Source organism: Triticum urartu, chromosome 2 (genome assembly GCF_003073215.2).
Source record: "Triticum urartu cultivar G1812 chromosome 2, Tu2.1, whole genome shotgun sequence".
Classification (NCBI taxonomy): Eukaryota; Viridiplantae; Streptophyta; class Magnoliopsida; order Poales; family Poaceae; genus Triticum; species Triticum urartu.
The window spans coordinates 593,075,584-593,091,341 of record NC_053023.1 but is presented as its reverse complement, the minus strand read 5'-3'; the positions used below and the strand labels follow the sequence as shown (position 1 = coordinate 593,091,341).

At 39.9% G+C, this 15,758-nt stretch overlaps 2 protein-coding genes and 1 long non-coding RNA gene across 4 annotated transcripts; 2 read left to right on the top strand and 1 right to left on the bottom strand.

Moving 5' to 3' along the window:
• The first annotated feature begins 249 nt into the window (after positions 1–249).
• On the top strand, positions 250–8,151 carry LOC125539014. Of its 2 annotated transcripts, XM_048702371.1 has the most exons (20): positions 250–531; positions 632–784; positions 1,820–1,937; positions 2,044–2,104; positions 2,195–2,257; positions 2,358–3,011; positions 3,121–3,273; positions 3,430–3,543; positions 3,657–3,888; positions 4,075–4,284; positions 4,403–4,453; positions 4,556–4,845; positions 4,929–5,060; positions 5,430–5,803; positions 6,534–6,705; positions 6,834–6,938; positions 7,066–7,197; positions 7,342–7,445; positions 7,540–7,717; positions 7,859–8,151. In XM_048702371.1, exons 6-20 carry the CDS (start codon positions 2,442–2,444, stop codon positions 7,883–7,885), a joined length of 2,844 nt encoding a protein of 947 aa, XP_048558328.1. In that variant the 5' UTR covers positions 250–531; positions 632–784; positions 1,820–1,937; positions 2,044–2,104; positions 2,195–2,257; positions 2,358–2,441; the 3' UTR covers positions 7,886–8,151. The 2 variants fall into 2 exon arrangements, with proteins under 2 accessions (XP_048558328.1, XP_048558327.1); XM_048702370.1 differs by lacking the exon at positions 632–784.
• A 259-nt stretch (positions 8,152–8,410) lies between these two features.
• Positions 8,411–14,268, bottom strand: LOC125539015 (protein FAR1-RELATED SEQUENCE 5-like). The gene is made up of 6 exons (XM_048702372.1): positions 13,816–14,268; positions 11,978–12,052; positions 11,763–11,899; positions 11,455–11,634; positions 8,829–11,301; positions 8,411–8,707 (listed from the first exon to the last, which is right to left on the bottom strand). The coding sequence occupies exons 4-5, from the start codon at positions 11,623–11,625 to the stop codon at positions 10,375–10,377; spliced, it is 1,098 nt and encodes a 365-aa protein (XP_048558329.1). The 5' UTR covers positions 11,626–11,634; positions 11,763–11,899; positions 11,978–12,052; positions 13,816–14,268; the 3' UTR covers positions 8,411–8,707; positions 8,829–10,374.
• LOC125539016 lies at positions 10,696–13,804 on the top strand. The gene is made up of 3 exons (XR_007296627.1): positions 10,696–10,743; positions 10,938–11,245; positions 13,179–13,804. It is a non-coding gene; the product is annotated as an uncharacterized LOC125539016 (long non-coding RNA).
• Positions 14,269–15,758: the final 1,490 nt, after the last annotated feature.

Here is a 15,758-nt window from a genome sequence, read left to right as displayed (position 1 = left end):
GCAAAGTAATACAGTTTTACTAATTTTCAGTCGTCTGAAAACGATTTCGTCTCAGGTCGTTTTTAGTCCGTCTAATTAACACGAATCTCAGCATGTTTCGTTTGTCCTCAGTACGATGTTGGGTGTGTGGTGGACCTTTTTCCGTGTTGTTGGGCTTTCGGGCTTGCGGGTCTGCAATGGATTTCACTATTCGATCCGCAAGAGACATGCGTTTTTGAATTTTCTATTCAGTTATGGGGCGGCGTCCTTTGCTCTATCTGCAGAAGGGGTTGGTGGGGGTAGGCCGAGGCGGGGCGGAGACGGCGGAGGGAAGGCGGGGGCGTCCTCGCCGGCGTTTAGCAACGGAGATGGCGCGCGGCGAGTCCTCCGCGTGGAGAGCTTGTAAGCGAGAGGCGTGCTCCACAAGGCCGGCGGCAGGCACGTTAGGTGTTGGTTTGGAGAGGATCTCGGCGGAGCTGCCCCACCGTGTTCGCCACCAGCAGCTCCAATCGTTGGGGGCGACAGCATTCGCCGGCGCCGTCGCGGCGCAAGGTATCACGCTCCTTCGCGCTGCCCTTTATTCTGTTCTATATGTGTCTGCTCCCCGCCTTCGTGCTGAATTTCAGTTTGTCCTCACTGTCGCCGGTCACAGACCTCCAATAGCCAGGGGGGTGGTTCAGTTTTTTGTGGATTTCGGCCAGGAAGGTGTGTGGTAGAATAGAAACGCCTCTGAATTTCTTCAATGGTGGGGAGTTTTTTGAGTGGTTTCATCAGAGAACGCCCCTGAATTTGTCTCAGGCTCCCTGTACGTGTTTGTTCCCCAATTTTCCTTTACTAAGTCTGCCTCAACTTTGTGTTGAATGTATTTCTCTTTTGTTCTGGATGTAGAGCTCATGTTCACTGTCATTTGATTTTCCCACTTTAGTGTGTCCCCTGTAAGAATTTTTTAGAGGCCCAAGGAATGTTTGTAGATAGTCAGAGATAGGTAAATGAATGTATGTGTTTTTTTCTGCAGGAGTACTAGTGTGTGGATTTCAGTCAGGAAGGTGTGGAGAAATTGTAGACTTCCACTATTTTTGTTGTTAGTTTGATTTTGATGGCTTTTAGTAATGGATGTGTTTTTTCCCCTGAGCATCGAGTGATTACCTGGAGAATGGTTAGGGATAATCTGAAAGCAGTGATATGCACCAACTAACCAGGCAGTAGATGTCTCTGAAACTCATGTCTGCAATGGAATTTGTTGCAGTCACCCCCTCTTTTTTAATCTGAATAAGTGAGAAGTGAAAGATTTAGATATCTGTGCTCATACATGTGTTTTTGGATCTATGCTTTTTTTCCTTATACATATGTTTTTTGAATGCTTTTTTTGTCCCCTTCGTACCTGAATGAATAGATGTTAAGACGCTCCTTCAGTTATGAGTAACTCCATAACAGCAGCAGTATGTTTGATGGCCAGTGTCCAGATCCTTTTTGAAGGGCCTTATGATGACCACATGTTCTTTGTTTTGTCATATGACGAGAGAGTTATCCTAGTTCATACTATTTCTTCAATCTTGGGTGTATTCACGTGCATTTTTTCAAATGTTCTATGTTTTGATCATGTGCCACTGCCTATGTTTGTTTTCATGTTCTTTTTGTATGGGGAAATTGATATGGGTGTAGATTCAAGATGGTTTTGAATTTAGTGTTTTTGCATGCTGCGAGCATGATCTAGCCCACAGTCATTGTAGAAGTAGTTAGTTTTTTTTTACTTTTTAGCTTTGCTGCGAGCACAACATTTTTGTCTGATATTCTTTCAAGGCAATTTTTTCTTAACTTTTTCATTCCCCCATACATGCAGGTGTGCAGATTATGCAGGTTATAGACCTTCCAGTGTTGGCTATGACGACAGCTACGATCCTGATAATGAAATGTCAAACAACGACAGTCTGGAGGAGAGTAGCACATCCAGTGATGATGTATGGTCATGTAGATTTTAATCGGCTTTTCACACCTTTTTATGTGTTTTGTTTTCTGTCTTATATGTGTGTAACAACTTTTTTCTCTGTTTGTTTGCTCTGAAAGGAATCTGTGTCCAGGAGGAAGAAGATGTTAGAGGACGCTCTATTCGGCTTTTTCGAAGGAGGTATGTTTTATCTTCTAGTTTTCAGTTTATTTTTTATTTTTATTTTTATGTTGATGGTTTCTGTTTGTTGGTTTCCATCTTGCCCAACAGGCTCTCAAATCTCTCAAGAGGGAATTCTTAGTTTTTTGTCACAACGCTAATATCAAAGTCGAGGTTGTTGAATATCTCTTGTACCAACTCTTTAATGTTTTTGCATCACTGAATTCACTTTTTTTTGTTAGTCTTAGTTTGCTTTTTCAATGTGGTTTTTCAGAATAAAAGGCTAAAAGCAACAGGGCTAGGAAGGGATGTGTACAGTGTGTATGCTACCAAGTACTTCGCTGAGATACTCAAGCGTATGGCTATTGGGCGGAAGGATGTGATCTCAAAATACGGGTTTGAGCATCTCCTGAAGTTTGAGAAGACTGAACTCCCTTCTCACTTCACCAGATGGATTGTTGGTTGCGTAGACACAATATCTTCCCAAATCATTATTGATGATCAGAAGATCATCTCTCTTTCTAAGGAGTCTGTCCATCTTGTGTTGGGTCTGCCGAACAACGGCATTATAGCGATGCCCAATAAGGAGAGAGGGAGGAGTTTCATTATGTCTAGGTTCAATCTTTCAGAAATTCCAAATGTCACTTTCTTTGGAAATTTGCTCACATCATCAGAAGATCTTAGTGATGAAGACATCTTCATATGTTTCATGGTGATTGTTATGTCATGCTTTTTATTCCCTTCTGCAAATGATCATATACACACGGACTTCCTATTCCTTCCGGAGGATCCTACTATCACAAGGGGATTCGACATGTGTCTTCTTGTCTACGAATGGATTTTGGCCGGCATCAACCAATATGTGTTGTTTGGTAGGGAAACCGGCAGAAAACCAAAAGCGTTTGATTTCTGCATATATTGCTTGGCTGTAAGTGCTTAGTATCTCTTTTGTTCTTTTTGGTTTTTTTGTCACACATACCCCCGTCGATTGTTTTGTTCCTTTTCCTTCTCTAAGTTTTTTTGGGTGTTTTTTTAAGGTGTTGTATTTGGGCAAGCTTGACTTTGGTATAAGGGTGGTCGAGCAAGGCGTCCCATGGATTCTTGCATGGAAGGGTAATTTGATTAAACATTTCTCGGAACTTGACCGGAAGAAGCGCAACTTATTTGGAAGGAGACCGTTCAAAAAGGAGGTGTGTTAGACATTTTTCATTTTTGTGTTGAGCAATTTTTCTTCTGTAGTTCAAAAGGGAGTTAGGCACATGCATCTCTTTCTTCTTTTTTCTGTAGTTAGTCATTATTTTTGACTATTTTCCCTTTTTTCCGCATCAATTATCTTTTTATGGCAGCATGTGTTTGCAACTGAAATTGGTGCTCCTCATGGCATTATTCAACAAGGATCAATATCAGTATCTTTCAAAGAGGAGATGATGTCATCTTATGCTAATATTCTACATCCGCAGGTTTTAGTCTTGCCTCACTATGTTGGTATCTTTCATCTTAATTTTTTTTTCAGGTTTTCTTGTCATTTCAGTGTTGTTCTTTTTCTGTTATTCATATTTTTGTTCTTTGTCAGATCATTCAGGGCATCATTGACAGCGCAGACTGCAACAACATAAAGGAGTCTGGTTTGCAAAATGTTCAAGAAGCAATAACATCAAATATGTTGAAGTTTCTATCTGGATCCAGACTATCATCTCTTTTCGTCGTTAGTGGTCGGGACACCTCTTCAAAACTAGGACCAGTAGCGAAACAAAACATGGGCATAATGAGCAAGGATGATAGAACTCAACAGAAAAGTTCACACGGTATGCATTTTTGGTGTGTGATGAGGCTCCTTTTTACTTGAGAATCTCATCGGATACTTGCTCTGTTTTTTTAATTCAAAGTTATTTTGACCATTTTGTCAAGTTATTTTTAGTTTTTGTGGTCTTCGAATAAATGTGTTTTTATTGCTTATGTGAGTATATGTGTTTTTTCTTGGTTGGAAGCAGAGTATGGTGAATGCAGCAAAGTGAATGAGAACCTCAAGCACGTTAAGAGCAGCATCAACCGCACAACTGTCAAGATCAATGAAAACATAGTTTCATCATTTGCACCTACTAAGCCTTCAGTCATCGGAACGAGGAACAACAAGCTTCCATTGCAACCTATTGATGAGAACACTTTGTCGGTAGTTCATAAGAGCTCACACGATGCTTTAGGTTTATTCGTGCAACTTTTCCTCCATGTTTCTTTTTTTATTTCCCACCTTTTTCTGTGTTCTCTTCCTTGTTTTTAGTAGTGCCTTTTTACATCTGTTTTTTGTGTGTTTTTCTGCAGCAACCCCAGATTGTGTGATTACTAAAATTGTTGAACACAGCAATGAAAAAGGTAAATCTATTTTTTCTTTTTCTTTGGTTCTTAAGTTTAGTCTTTTCTATGAATTGTACAGTCAAGTTTTAATTTTCTATTTTCTATTTTTCCCCATCCAAGTGCCTGAAGTGGGAGTAGTGAAGAAGGTCAGGGCTAGAGTGTTCAACACAATGCATCATGAGCAGGAGTTTTCTTTGATTAACACATTCCCAGCAGGGTTGAAGGAGCGCAACTCTTTTCTGCAGTTTAGTGTGCAAAACGGCCAGGGCACTTTCACACGCTCCACCAGTCTAACCGGCACAAAAAATGATGTTGGAGGTCAGATTGCACCTCCTGAGGCAGGGCAAAGCAATTACCAAATGATTAACCACATGTCACCAATAGGCCGTATAAAGTTGTTCAGTGAGGAGGTCAACTTTTATGCATCTTTTTTGTTTGTCACATTTCCTTTTTTTCACTATGTTTTTTTCATCTAAGATCCCATGCACTATAGGACTGCAAGATTGGCACCAGCAACAACCCTCCTAAGCTCATGGCATTAGCAGACAAGAATTTTTCAAAAACCAGCCAAATCATTGGCACAAAACAAGCACCAATCCCAGTGGCCGATCTTTCCCCCTCTATGGTTAGTGTTTAGATTTTTTTACTCCTTTTTTATTATTTGTTATGAGGCTACGAGGGATATAGGGAGCTGAGTGCGTCTTGTTATACCTTTTGTATTTAGTCATTCTTTTTGTCTTGTCTTCTTTGTACTTTTATTGAGCATTTCTGTGTTCTACATGCTCACCGTAGCACGACAGCTCAGCTAATCAGCAAGCAACTTTTTCTTGTCAGCATATTTTTGTAGCTAGACAGTCCTAAAATCTAAAACTAGTTAGGCAGGAAATCTCCAATCTATCTTTTTTCGCATATGTGGAGCTATTTTTGGTTCAGTTTTACATGATTTTTTGCATGTTAGCTTTCACCGAAGCTTTTTTATTTTTGTTTTTGGCAGCCAACTAAGAGGAAGGCAGACATTGTTGATATCAGTCCAACAAGTTTTGGTGTCAGGCAAATCGAATTAGCTAAGAATGCAGATCATGTATACAACAATCTGATCAGACCAATTGCGAAACGTCAACGCCAATCTACAGTAGGGGTAGAAGAGGTTGTTGATGTGCCAGACGACACTGATAATCATATCATTATCGATGAACTTGCGCCAGACACCATTGTCAATCAAGGTCGACATGATGATTTGATCATTTTGCGACCAAAAAGTCTCCTGGAACTCCCAATCAAGGAAAACGAAAGGTTCCCTGTGTCAAACGAAGAGTGCATGCATTACAACTCAATAATCGAACTTGCATATACAAAAAGAATTCAGAGGTACGTTAATCAGTTTTTTAGCCTGTTTTATTTAAGTATTTTTACATACTGGTCTTTTTCAATCTTTAAAGTGTGTACTATATCATAATTTTGTAGTATATCATTTTGAAGCTGTCAAACATCTCACTAGTTTTTTAACACTTTGATTGATCGATCAGAATTCTCTTCCTCCAACATGTCACTGTCATTGGTGTTTTTCTTTTGTATCATAGTTCTTTGACTGAGAAAAAAATCATGTGTATTTTTGTGTCTTTTCAGCCTGTGAAAAAAGTTACCATTGTTCTTTTGGCTTTCTCGTTGTTGATTTTGCTATAGTGTCACCTCAAAACAAGCTCAAGTCAGTGCTTCACGCTGAAATATCTTAGTTAAAGTTTAGGGCTTTTAGACTGTATATACACCAGTTAAGGTCTGATACCTTTGAGTTACTGGCAATATAAACATTAGTGAATAAGTAGGCAAATAAGGTTTTAAATCTTACTGTCCCGTGGTATGTTTTTGCGCACTCACAAAACCCTATGTTTCCTAGTGCTACTTGAATAGCTCATGGTAAGCATGGCAGCATACAAAATCCATTTTTCGCCAATATAGCTTAAACAATGATCAAATGTTGTTTCATCAGAAGATGGCAATCGCCAAGACCAAGAACACCGACTAGATTATTCCTGTTCGCCCATAGAAAAGTATGGCCGTGCCTGATTAGTTTTTTTTGTTTCTATGTGGCAACAAACAGGAAGTATGCGGTGACGTACTCGATGGTTCATTGCAATTATGTATCACTTGGACAAAGCCTTATGCCAACCGGGCACGTCGACAACTTTTTGATCCCTTGCTTTTGTCGGAAGTTCTTCGAGGACCGTCATCCCTCAATCTCTGGAAGGCACCATTTCTTCCCGAATATTGGTGTATGTTTTTAGTTTGGTTCAACATTTATCATTTTTTTTCTTTTGCTGGTTTTTTACATCATTTTTTGGTGTACATTACCCTGCCTCTACTTTGCCATTTTGGTCATGTATTTGTCTGTTCCCTGCAGGAGAACATACTGAACTACCAAGACGATAAACTAAGATCAATTGCCACTTCATTTCTGGGGGCAGCATCAGCAAGTAGGGGTAAACGTCTAGATTTGTCAAATACGGTGTGTTCTTCTTTGTCCTTCTTCATTTATTTTTTATTTTTTTGTTTGTGTTCTATTTTTTCCGTTTTGATTTTTTTTTGTTCCAACTCTTTTAATGTGTTTTTATTTTTTTTCTATTTTTGATTAGCTGTTCTTCCCCACATGTCTCGACAACCATTGGATAGTGTTTGCTGTCGATTTCAAGTGGAAACTTTTTGCTTTCTTGGATTCTTTTTATGACAAGGACTCGTATCTTCACAAGACTATCAGAGAGAAATTTGTAAGTTGTTCATCACCTTTTTTCTTTTGTTTCTATCCATCACACTTTATTCATCACATCTTTTTTTGTCTAAATGCCTTCCCCCCATCTATATGATTTTATTTTTTATGTTTCTTTTTTTCATCATTTTTTATTCACATGCAGATCAAGAACTTCATCAAGTTGTGGGAAATCATTTTCCAAACAGACCAGCATAATTTCAAGATTTTCAAAAGGATGTACCTTCATGTGCCCAAGCAGACTAATGGGTAAGGGCTCTCTTTCCCCACCTGCTCTTGTTTTTATTTTTGTTTTCCCCCTTTTTCAGCTTGTTTTTTTTGAACATCACCTCTTTTTTTTCAGAAATGATTGTGGAGTGTTTGCAACAAAGATAATGGAGATATGGGCACCACCCTTGGATCTGCGCAAGATTTTCTCACATGACGACATCCAACACATAAGAATTCAGTACATGAACCAACTTTTCTTTTGGAAGAAAAACACTGCAGACAAGAGCCTTGTCACTGGTTTCAACTTACAGGTTCTTCTTCTCATTCATTAGTTTTAACTCTTCATTTTTTTCACATTTTTTAAATTTTATTTTTCGCATCTTTTTTTTTCTTTTCTGCATTTTTTTCTAACTGTCTTATGATGTGTGTTTTTTCTTTTTTTCCTTTGTTAGGGTGACTTCGTCAGCAATCCTCCATGACAGCGGTGGCGTTTCTCTATTTCTAGGCTTGTTGGATGGGCATCAAGAGAAGAAGAGAGCTCATTTAAAACAATTTTGTAGCATCATCTAGATCAATTTTTGTGTAGTGTAGTGGTCGGTGAACTGTTGAGGAAGTTGTCGTTGGTTGTACGAAGCATATCATATTTGTTGTAAATGGTGGCCACTTCCTTTTTCATGTAGATACAAATGTTTGTCTTCTATGTCAGATGTATACATTCAGAGACAGACTATCATTTACCTTGTCAGTTTGTTTGTTCTCCCTTAATTTTCAGTAACTTAAGTGTCAGTTTTTCTAATGTTATGCGTCTGTCAGTTTAGTGTCTGAACCCGTAGATGTCTAATTCATTCTGCGGTGTGTACCACTTTTTCCATCAGTGTGATTTTTCTAAAACCTCACTCTATGCGCCGCTCTTTTTTTTGAGAGACGCCATGCTCAGTCTCACTACTGCAATGAAAGACTAACAAAGATGTCTACAATCAGTCCCTATTCGCATCTATATGAAATAACATGAAAACATCACACTTATTTTTGTTCATATTCTTTGCTTCTAATAAGGTTTTTCACATATTTTTTGTAAACATTCTTTTTTCTCTCAATCTTTTTTTCTTACATGAAGTTTGTGCAATCAGAAAATGTAAATAGTCCTGACTACTCCTTTGTTCTCTATCCATGCAGGGTACGAGCAGAGGGAGTTAGAGTTGCAGGGTAGGAGCCATGTCATTGCTGCAGTTGGGAGACCTCATTGATAGGTATGTTGGTGGCATTGATCTCTTTGTTGGTAGCGTTCTGTCGCCCTCGCCCTGTTAACAATACCATTTTCCACAGTTAGTCGATAACAATACCATTTTCCACAGTTTTTTATATGAGTGTGTCAATGGAGTGCTATGTTTATTTTCTAGTTGTTTTTTTATAGGGAATCACCTCCATCAGCTGATCTTGGCTGGCTTGTCTTCCTTGATCTATTCTTTTTTGGGATGTCGTATACTTTATCCAGATTAGTGCATTTCCTTTTTGTGTGACCCGGATCATTACAGTGGCTGCACTTGTAGAATGTCTTGTTTTTTATGCGTTCTTGTATTGTCATCATTCGTGGGCGCCCTTTTGTGTGCGCCTTATCAGGATTCAATAGCTCAATAGTTGAATTGCTGCCACCACTCTGTGCCATAGTTGTCAGTGTGCCTATTGTCTTGTTGGATCTGTTGCTCTCCTCTATTTGTTCTCCTTGCCCATCCATTTCTTCTTCTCCTTCTCTATCCATATCAATTAAGTGTTGTTGAATCCTGAACATTTCTGATAGCAGGTATTCAAACTTCCTTTGACTCTTTGAAGCGTTTGAGCCAAGCTCCACTAGCTTCATGCCTAGGACATTGTATCTCAGTTCATCATTATCTAATCTGAGTGGAATCGCCTTGGATTTATTCATTTTCTGGCCTTGTTTCCTCCACCTGTCTATTATGTATTTGTCTGGTATCTTATCCACCTCAAGGTGCAACATGACTTTTAGAATATGAGAGCACAAAATGCCATCCTTTTCAAACTTGCAACAAATGAAGGAGTAATCTTCTTTCTCAGTATCCACTTGCACCACATAAAGCCTTGTCCTGTGTTCTTGTTTGTAGTAGTTCTTTGCTTGGTACACCATGTATAGTTTCATTTTTTCCTCTTCTCTGATTTGCAATCTTGTTACATCATTGAGAATGAGCTGAAATTTTCTGAAGATGCTTATGTTGTACAGGCTGTGTGCTTGTCTCTCGATGTAGTACTTAGTGTTGAATGATTTCCAGGAAACTTTTTTGTGCTTTGCATTATGGTCAAGCTCATCCTCATTTGCATGGATGTTGTCTAGTATTCTCTGATATTCTCGTAGGAAGCTTGTCATGCTGAACTGTGCACCAACCCCCTTCTTGAACAAAGCATTTGTGCCCTCACTCCTAGCTGTTGTTTGGATGAATGGGAAAAACTTTGTCTTGAAGTACACTGGCACAAATTTTTTCCTTGCTTCCCACATGTCTTGGAAAATTTTCACCTCACCCACATTGTAAGTTTCAATCATTGTTTGCCATAGTGTTTCAAACTCTCTCTCTGTCAATGAGTTATTCACTATGTCGTGAAAGTCCTCATATAGTCCTTGATTCAGTTGAAACACTCTGCACCCTTTCTCTTCGGCTTTTTTCATCACATGGAACAAGCATGTTCTGTGTGTTGCTTGTGGAAACACAGCTTTTATTGCCTTTTCCATTCCTCTATCTTGGTCAGTTATTATTGTTTTGGGTGCCTTGCCTCCCATTGCTGCTAAGAACTGCTGGAACAACCACTTGAATGTGTTAGCAGTTTCATCGATAATAAGGGCACAAGCAAACAAGTATGTCTTCCCATGTGGAGAAACACCAACGAATGGTGCAAACGGCAAGTTGTACTTGTTTGCTAGGAATGTTGTGTCAAAGCTAATGCAGTCCCCATACTCTTGTTACATTATTCTAGATCTAGCATCTGTCCAAAACACGCTCCTGACCTTGTTTTTTGCATCTACTTCCATTGAGTAGCAAAATCCAGGGCTCTCAGCTTGTTTCTTCTGGAAGTATTGCTGCACTTCCATGACATCACTGTTTTCCAGTTCTCTGTTTATCGTTGTACCATAGTTACTCACTTTCCTTTTGTTGTATGGTAACTTGTCCATTCCTCCTCTTATGTACGCCAACACTGCCACTATCTTCCTCGTAGGTATGTTGCACTTTTTCATTGTTCTGATCAATGCTTTCTCTTCATCGGACATGTAAACATGAGATCTAAAAAACCTACTGCCAGGGTTGAGCTCATGGTTATGATCAAGAATGAGGTTAGTTATACGCCATCTTCCATCTTTCAAAGCAATTAGCATTTGTGCTTTGCAGTCTGTCTTCGCTATGACAGTGCTTTTTCTTTGCACAGACAAGTTTTCAATTTCAGCCTCTGTATTATGCCCATACTTGTTGCATTTCAGTGTTACCCTTGTAACTTCTCTGTCCCTTTTTTTGCTGGTTGTGCGGGCAGTCGACACAACAGATATGGAGAAACCAGCAACAAAGGCATAGAAGTTTAAGAACTTTTGAGCTTCTTCCCTCGTAGCAAAATGCATCCCTATTTCAGGTTTCAGCTCACTATCAATTGTTCTATCGTTCCCTCCTTCTGCGGCCCGTCTTTCATTTTCCAAAAAATCTTCTATTGTTTCTTCATTGATTTCATTATCTTCATTCTCGTTGTCTTGCACTTGCAGATGGCATGCATCAGTTGATGTTCCTACCTCTCGAGACTGTCTGGAGGAACCAGCTTGCACACATGTCGGCGAATCAAGATTCCAGGTATGATTTTGCTCCCTCTCAGAAGACCCGTCTCTTCTTTCATTGTTTGTATCAACCTGCAGGTGTTGTAGTGACAAGTTTATCATTAAATGTGTGTTAGTTTATCTCTTTTTTTCCATGAGCAGTATGATAGTTTTCTATTTTTTTTTACCGATACCCTTTGTGTTTTTCCTCTCTAAGTTTCTTCACTAGAAAACATTTTTGCTCACCTGATCCAAGCTAATATCATCAAAGAGGGTTGGCATCCATGGATCTCCTTGACAGTCATCAAACGATATATCATCCCCTCCCTTGAATAATTGAAAATCTGTTGTTTGTGCATCTAGATCCTCCATTTGCACAGGAGAATTGTCCTGGTCGTCAACAAAGTCACCCATCATGCCTAAATCCTGAAAAGAAAAGGAACATTGAAACCTATCACATGTCCATTCTGATATTTTCATCATATGTTTTAAGTTTGTCACTTTTTTCCTCTTTCCGCATTTTATTTTTTAGTTTTCTTCCCAGACTTTTTTACCTGAAGGCTTGGTGTGCCGTTGGATGTGTTGTTGCCACCCAAGACCTGAGCCGCCTTTTTTGTTGTAAATGTAGCAGGGGTTCACTCGCATCACTTGTTTGACCAATGTCAGCAGCACACAAGCACGACTCCTGCCCCTGCACATCAGTTTGAAGAAAGTTGATCTCTTTTTTTTCATTTTTTCATTTTCTTTTCTTTTTGAATCTTTCTCGCACCTGGGTATTGATTGTATGAGAGCCCGCATTTAGGTCAATATATCCCTTCAACGGCGCCACATAAGAAAAGTTTGGCTGTTTCATGCACATAATTATTTTTTGTTAGTTTGCACACAAGTTGTAAGGCATAAAAAATACGAAGCATTTTTCTCCTTCCCGCATCGACCTGCATGAACAGAGTTTCTTGGCTTCCAAAGCACATATCTTGCATATCCTCATTCACACAGCTGTTTACCTATAAAATCCAATCTCTTCAGTCTATGCTTCTTCTTTCTTAAACCACGACGAGTAAATCGGAATGGAGGGAGTAGTTATTATTCCAGTCCAAATTATTTTAGTCTTCTCCTTAGTGGATTGTTGTTCAGTAACCTTGTTTTTCTTTAGTTATATATCATTTTAGTCTATCATTTAGTCTTGTTTTTCTTCTTAGTTTCATTGTGTCCAGTATCCCAGTTTTCTCATTAGTAATTAGTTATTAGTCTTGTTCTGTCCTCTATGTTAGTTAGTTTATCATTGAATTTAGTTATCAGATTTTAATCATTTTAATCATTGTAGCTTCAGTGTTAGGAGTCTGTTCTCCGTCAGTCTCATTATATCGGTTTCAGTTTCAGTCCTATCTGTTTGTCATTATGTCAGTTTGAGTCTTCTCTATTTCTCATTATGTCAGTTTTAGCTTCAGTCATCTTCAATGCAGGTTTCTTTCAGTTTTTCAGAGTTTTCTTCAGTTATAGTAGTAGATTTTTGTATTTAGTGTTCACTCTTTTTTTCAGTATTCCGTTTTTCATTTTTCATTTTTCATTCTTCATTCATTGTCCATTTATTTTCAGTCCCTTGGTCTGCCTTGGGGGTAGGACATTTTGGTTTGAATCTCCTTGTTCATGTTCTGTTTTCCCTCTCGCCCTGCATTGAAGCCCCCAAATGGATTTGCATGCACATTGAACATCTATTTCATCTATTTCATGTAGATGTTTTATCTAGTTTACAGGGTTTTCATCTATTTCATGACTGAAGGCAAAACATCTATTTCATTGAACTCTGTTTTCATGTTCTGTTTTATCTTCAGTCATGTTTGTAGTTTCAGTGGTAGGTGTCATTTTTCTTCAGTTTTTTTGTATTTAGTCATGTTCTGTTTTTTCTTGTATTTAGTCATGTTCATCAGTTCAGTATATAATACATATATCTGTGTGTTTTCTTGTTTCAGAATCTGCTATGCTTTCTTTCTTCAGATTTGTCCATGCTTTCAGTTTTTTTTAATGCGACGAGGAGGCATATTTAGCCGATGGACGTAGATGGAACCGGCAGCAAGAGCAGTAAGCCTTTCTAAATGATTTGAAATTAAGTACATTCTGTCTTCACTGATAAGTACACTATCAAGGACCCAGTAAGCCTTTCTCTAGTCATTTTTTGTCATTTTTATGTCATTTTCATCAGTCTCTATTAGAAGTAATTTCACATGTGGTTTTTTGTAAAGGAATGCAAAGTCATGAACTGTCAAATGTTCTTTCACTAAGTTTTTGAGTTATCTACTTCCCCTAGGGAAAATCTGCCACTAGTACTAGTAGCTTACACATGGACTGTCTTCTTTTCTTCAGTCTAGTTTCTGAGTTATTTTGCATGTCCTAGGTAAAATCTGCCACTAGTAACAGGGGGGTGTTGGGGCGAAGGGCATCAGCCAAGATATCTAAGTTGATCCCCTAACCTCAGCCAAGATATCTAAGTTAATATGACACAGAGCACCTGTCTTCTCTGAATTTTCAGTTTTTATTCACGGCTTGAAAGATTCTTCAGTAAGGGAATGTATGCAACTAGTGAGCTGGGTTGGGGCGAGAGGGGTGTACCTTAGTTTGGGCGAGGGCAGTTCGCGGCCGCGCCAAGTAGCCAAAATCTGGATCGCAAAGAGCATCCATGTCTTCTCCCCCGTCAGCCGCCATCGCGCCCGTGCTCAGACTTTTACTTGAAGAAGAAGAAGGTGATCGGGATAGAAGGAGGAGGAGCACGGAAAGGCCTGGGTTGGGGGTGGGGGTGGGGGGATGGGAGGGGCCCAACCCAGCTTGCTAAACGGTCAGCCTTCGCGTTCTTGCATTAACGGGTCTGCGTGGTGGCTCGTATAAGGGGCAGGTTCCTTTTACGTAAACTAGAAAGAGCCCAAGAGGCTTGGGCAGATTTTTTCGACCTGAAGCAGGAAAGAAAATAGACGTTTTCCTGTACTGATTAGTTTCTAGACACAGGATATACTCAGACACGTGTCAATCAATCAGTGGAACAAAAAACGGCCTGACACCAATTTAAAATCAGTCGACTGTTGATTAGTCACTCCCAAGTAATATGATAGTGGTGGTAGCGGCAACAAAAGTAAAGACAGCAAAAGTAATGTTTTTTGGTATTTTGTAGTGATTATAACAGTAGCAGCGGGAAAGTAAATAAGCGTAACCAGTATATGGAAAACTCGTAGGCACCGGATTAGTGATGGATAATTATGCCGGATGCGGTTCATCATGTAACAATCATAACATAGGGTGACACAGAACTAGCTCCAATTCATCAATGTAATGTAGGCATGTATTCCGTATATAGTCATACGTGCTTATGGAAAAGAACTTGCATGCCATCTTTTTTCCTACCCTACCGTGGCAGCGGGGTCCTATTGGAAACTAAGGGATATTAAGGCCTCCTTTTAATAGAGAACCAGAACAAAGCATTAGCACATAGTGAATACATGAACTCCTCAAACTATGGTCATCACCGGGAGTGGTCCCGCTTATTGTCACTTCGGGGTTGCCGGATCATAACACATAGTAGGTGACTATAGACTTGCAAGATAGGATCAATAACTCACATATATTCATGAAAACATAATAGGTTCAGATCTGAAATCATGGCACTCGAGCCCTAGTGACAAGCATTAAGCATAGCAAAGTCATAGCAACATCCATCTCAGAACATAATGGATACTAGGGATCAAACCCTAACAAAACTAACTCAATTACATGATAAATCTCATCCAACCCATCACCGTCCAGCAAGCCTACGATGGAATTACTCACGCACGGCAGTGAGCATCATGAAATTGGTGATGGAGGATGGTTGATGATGACGACGACGACGAATCCCCCTCTCCGGAGCCCCGAACGGACTCCAGATCAGCCCTCCCGAGAGGTTTTAGAGCTTGGCGGCGGCTCCGTATCGTAAAACACGATGATTTCTTCTCCCTGGTTTTTTCTCTCCGAAAGCAAATATATAGAGTTGGAGTTAGCGTCGGAGGGCATCCAGGGGGCCCACAAGGTAGGGGCGCGCCCTAGGGGGGGCGCCCCCCACCCTCGTGAGAAGGGTGTGGGCCCCCTGGTCTTCATCTTTGGTGAGGATTTTTTATGATTTTTTCTAAGATGTTCCGTGGAGTTTCAGGTCATTCTGAGAATATTTGTTTTCTGCACATAAAACAACGCCATGGCAATTCTGTTGAAAATAGCGTCAGTCCGGGTTAGTTCCATTCAAATCATACAAGTTAGAGTCCAAAACAAGGGCAAAAGTGTTTGGAAAAGTAGATCCGACGGAGACGTATCAGGAAGGCCGCCCCAACTTGGGAGGCCGAAGGGTCCAAGAAGGGAAGAACTCTCCTTCCGGACTATTCCACCACCGCCACCGACAGCGAAGACGAGTGGTTACTCAGGGCCAAGCCCCTAGTGAAGTCGTAAGTATTCGGATACCAGAGTAACTCATAGCATACTTTTATTGCACTGCTTTTCCTAACGCCGAATATGATCATGCAATCCGCCCCGAGCCC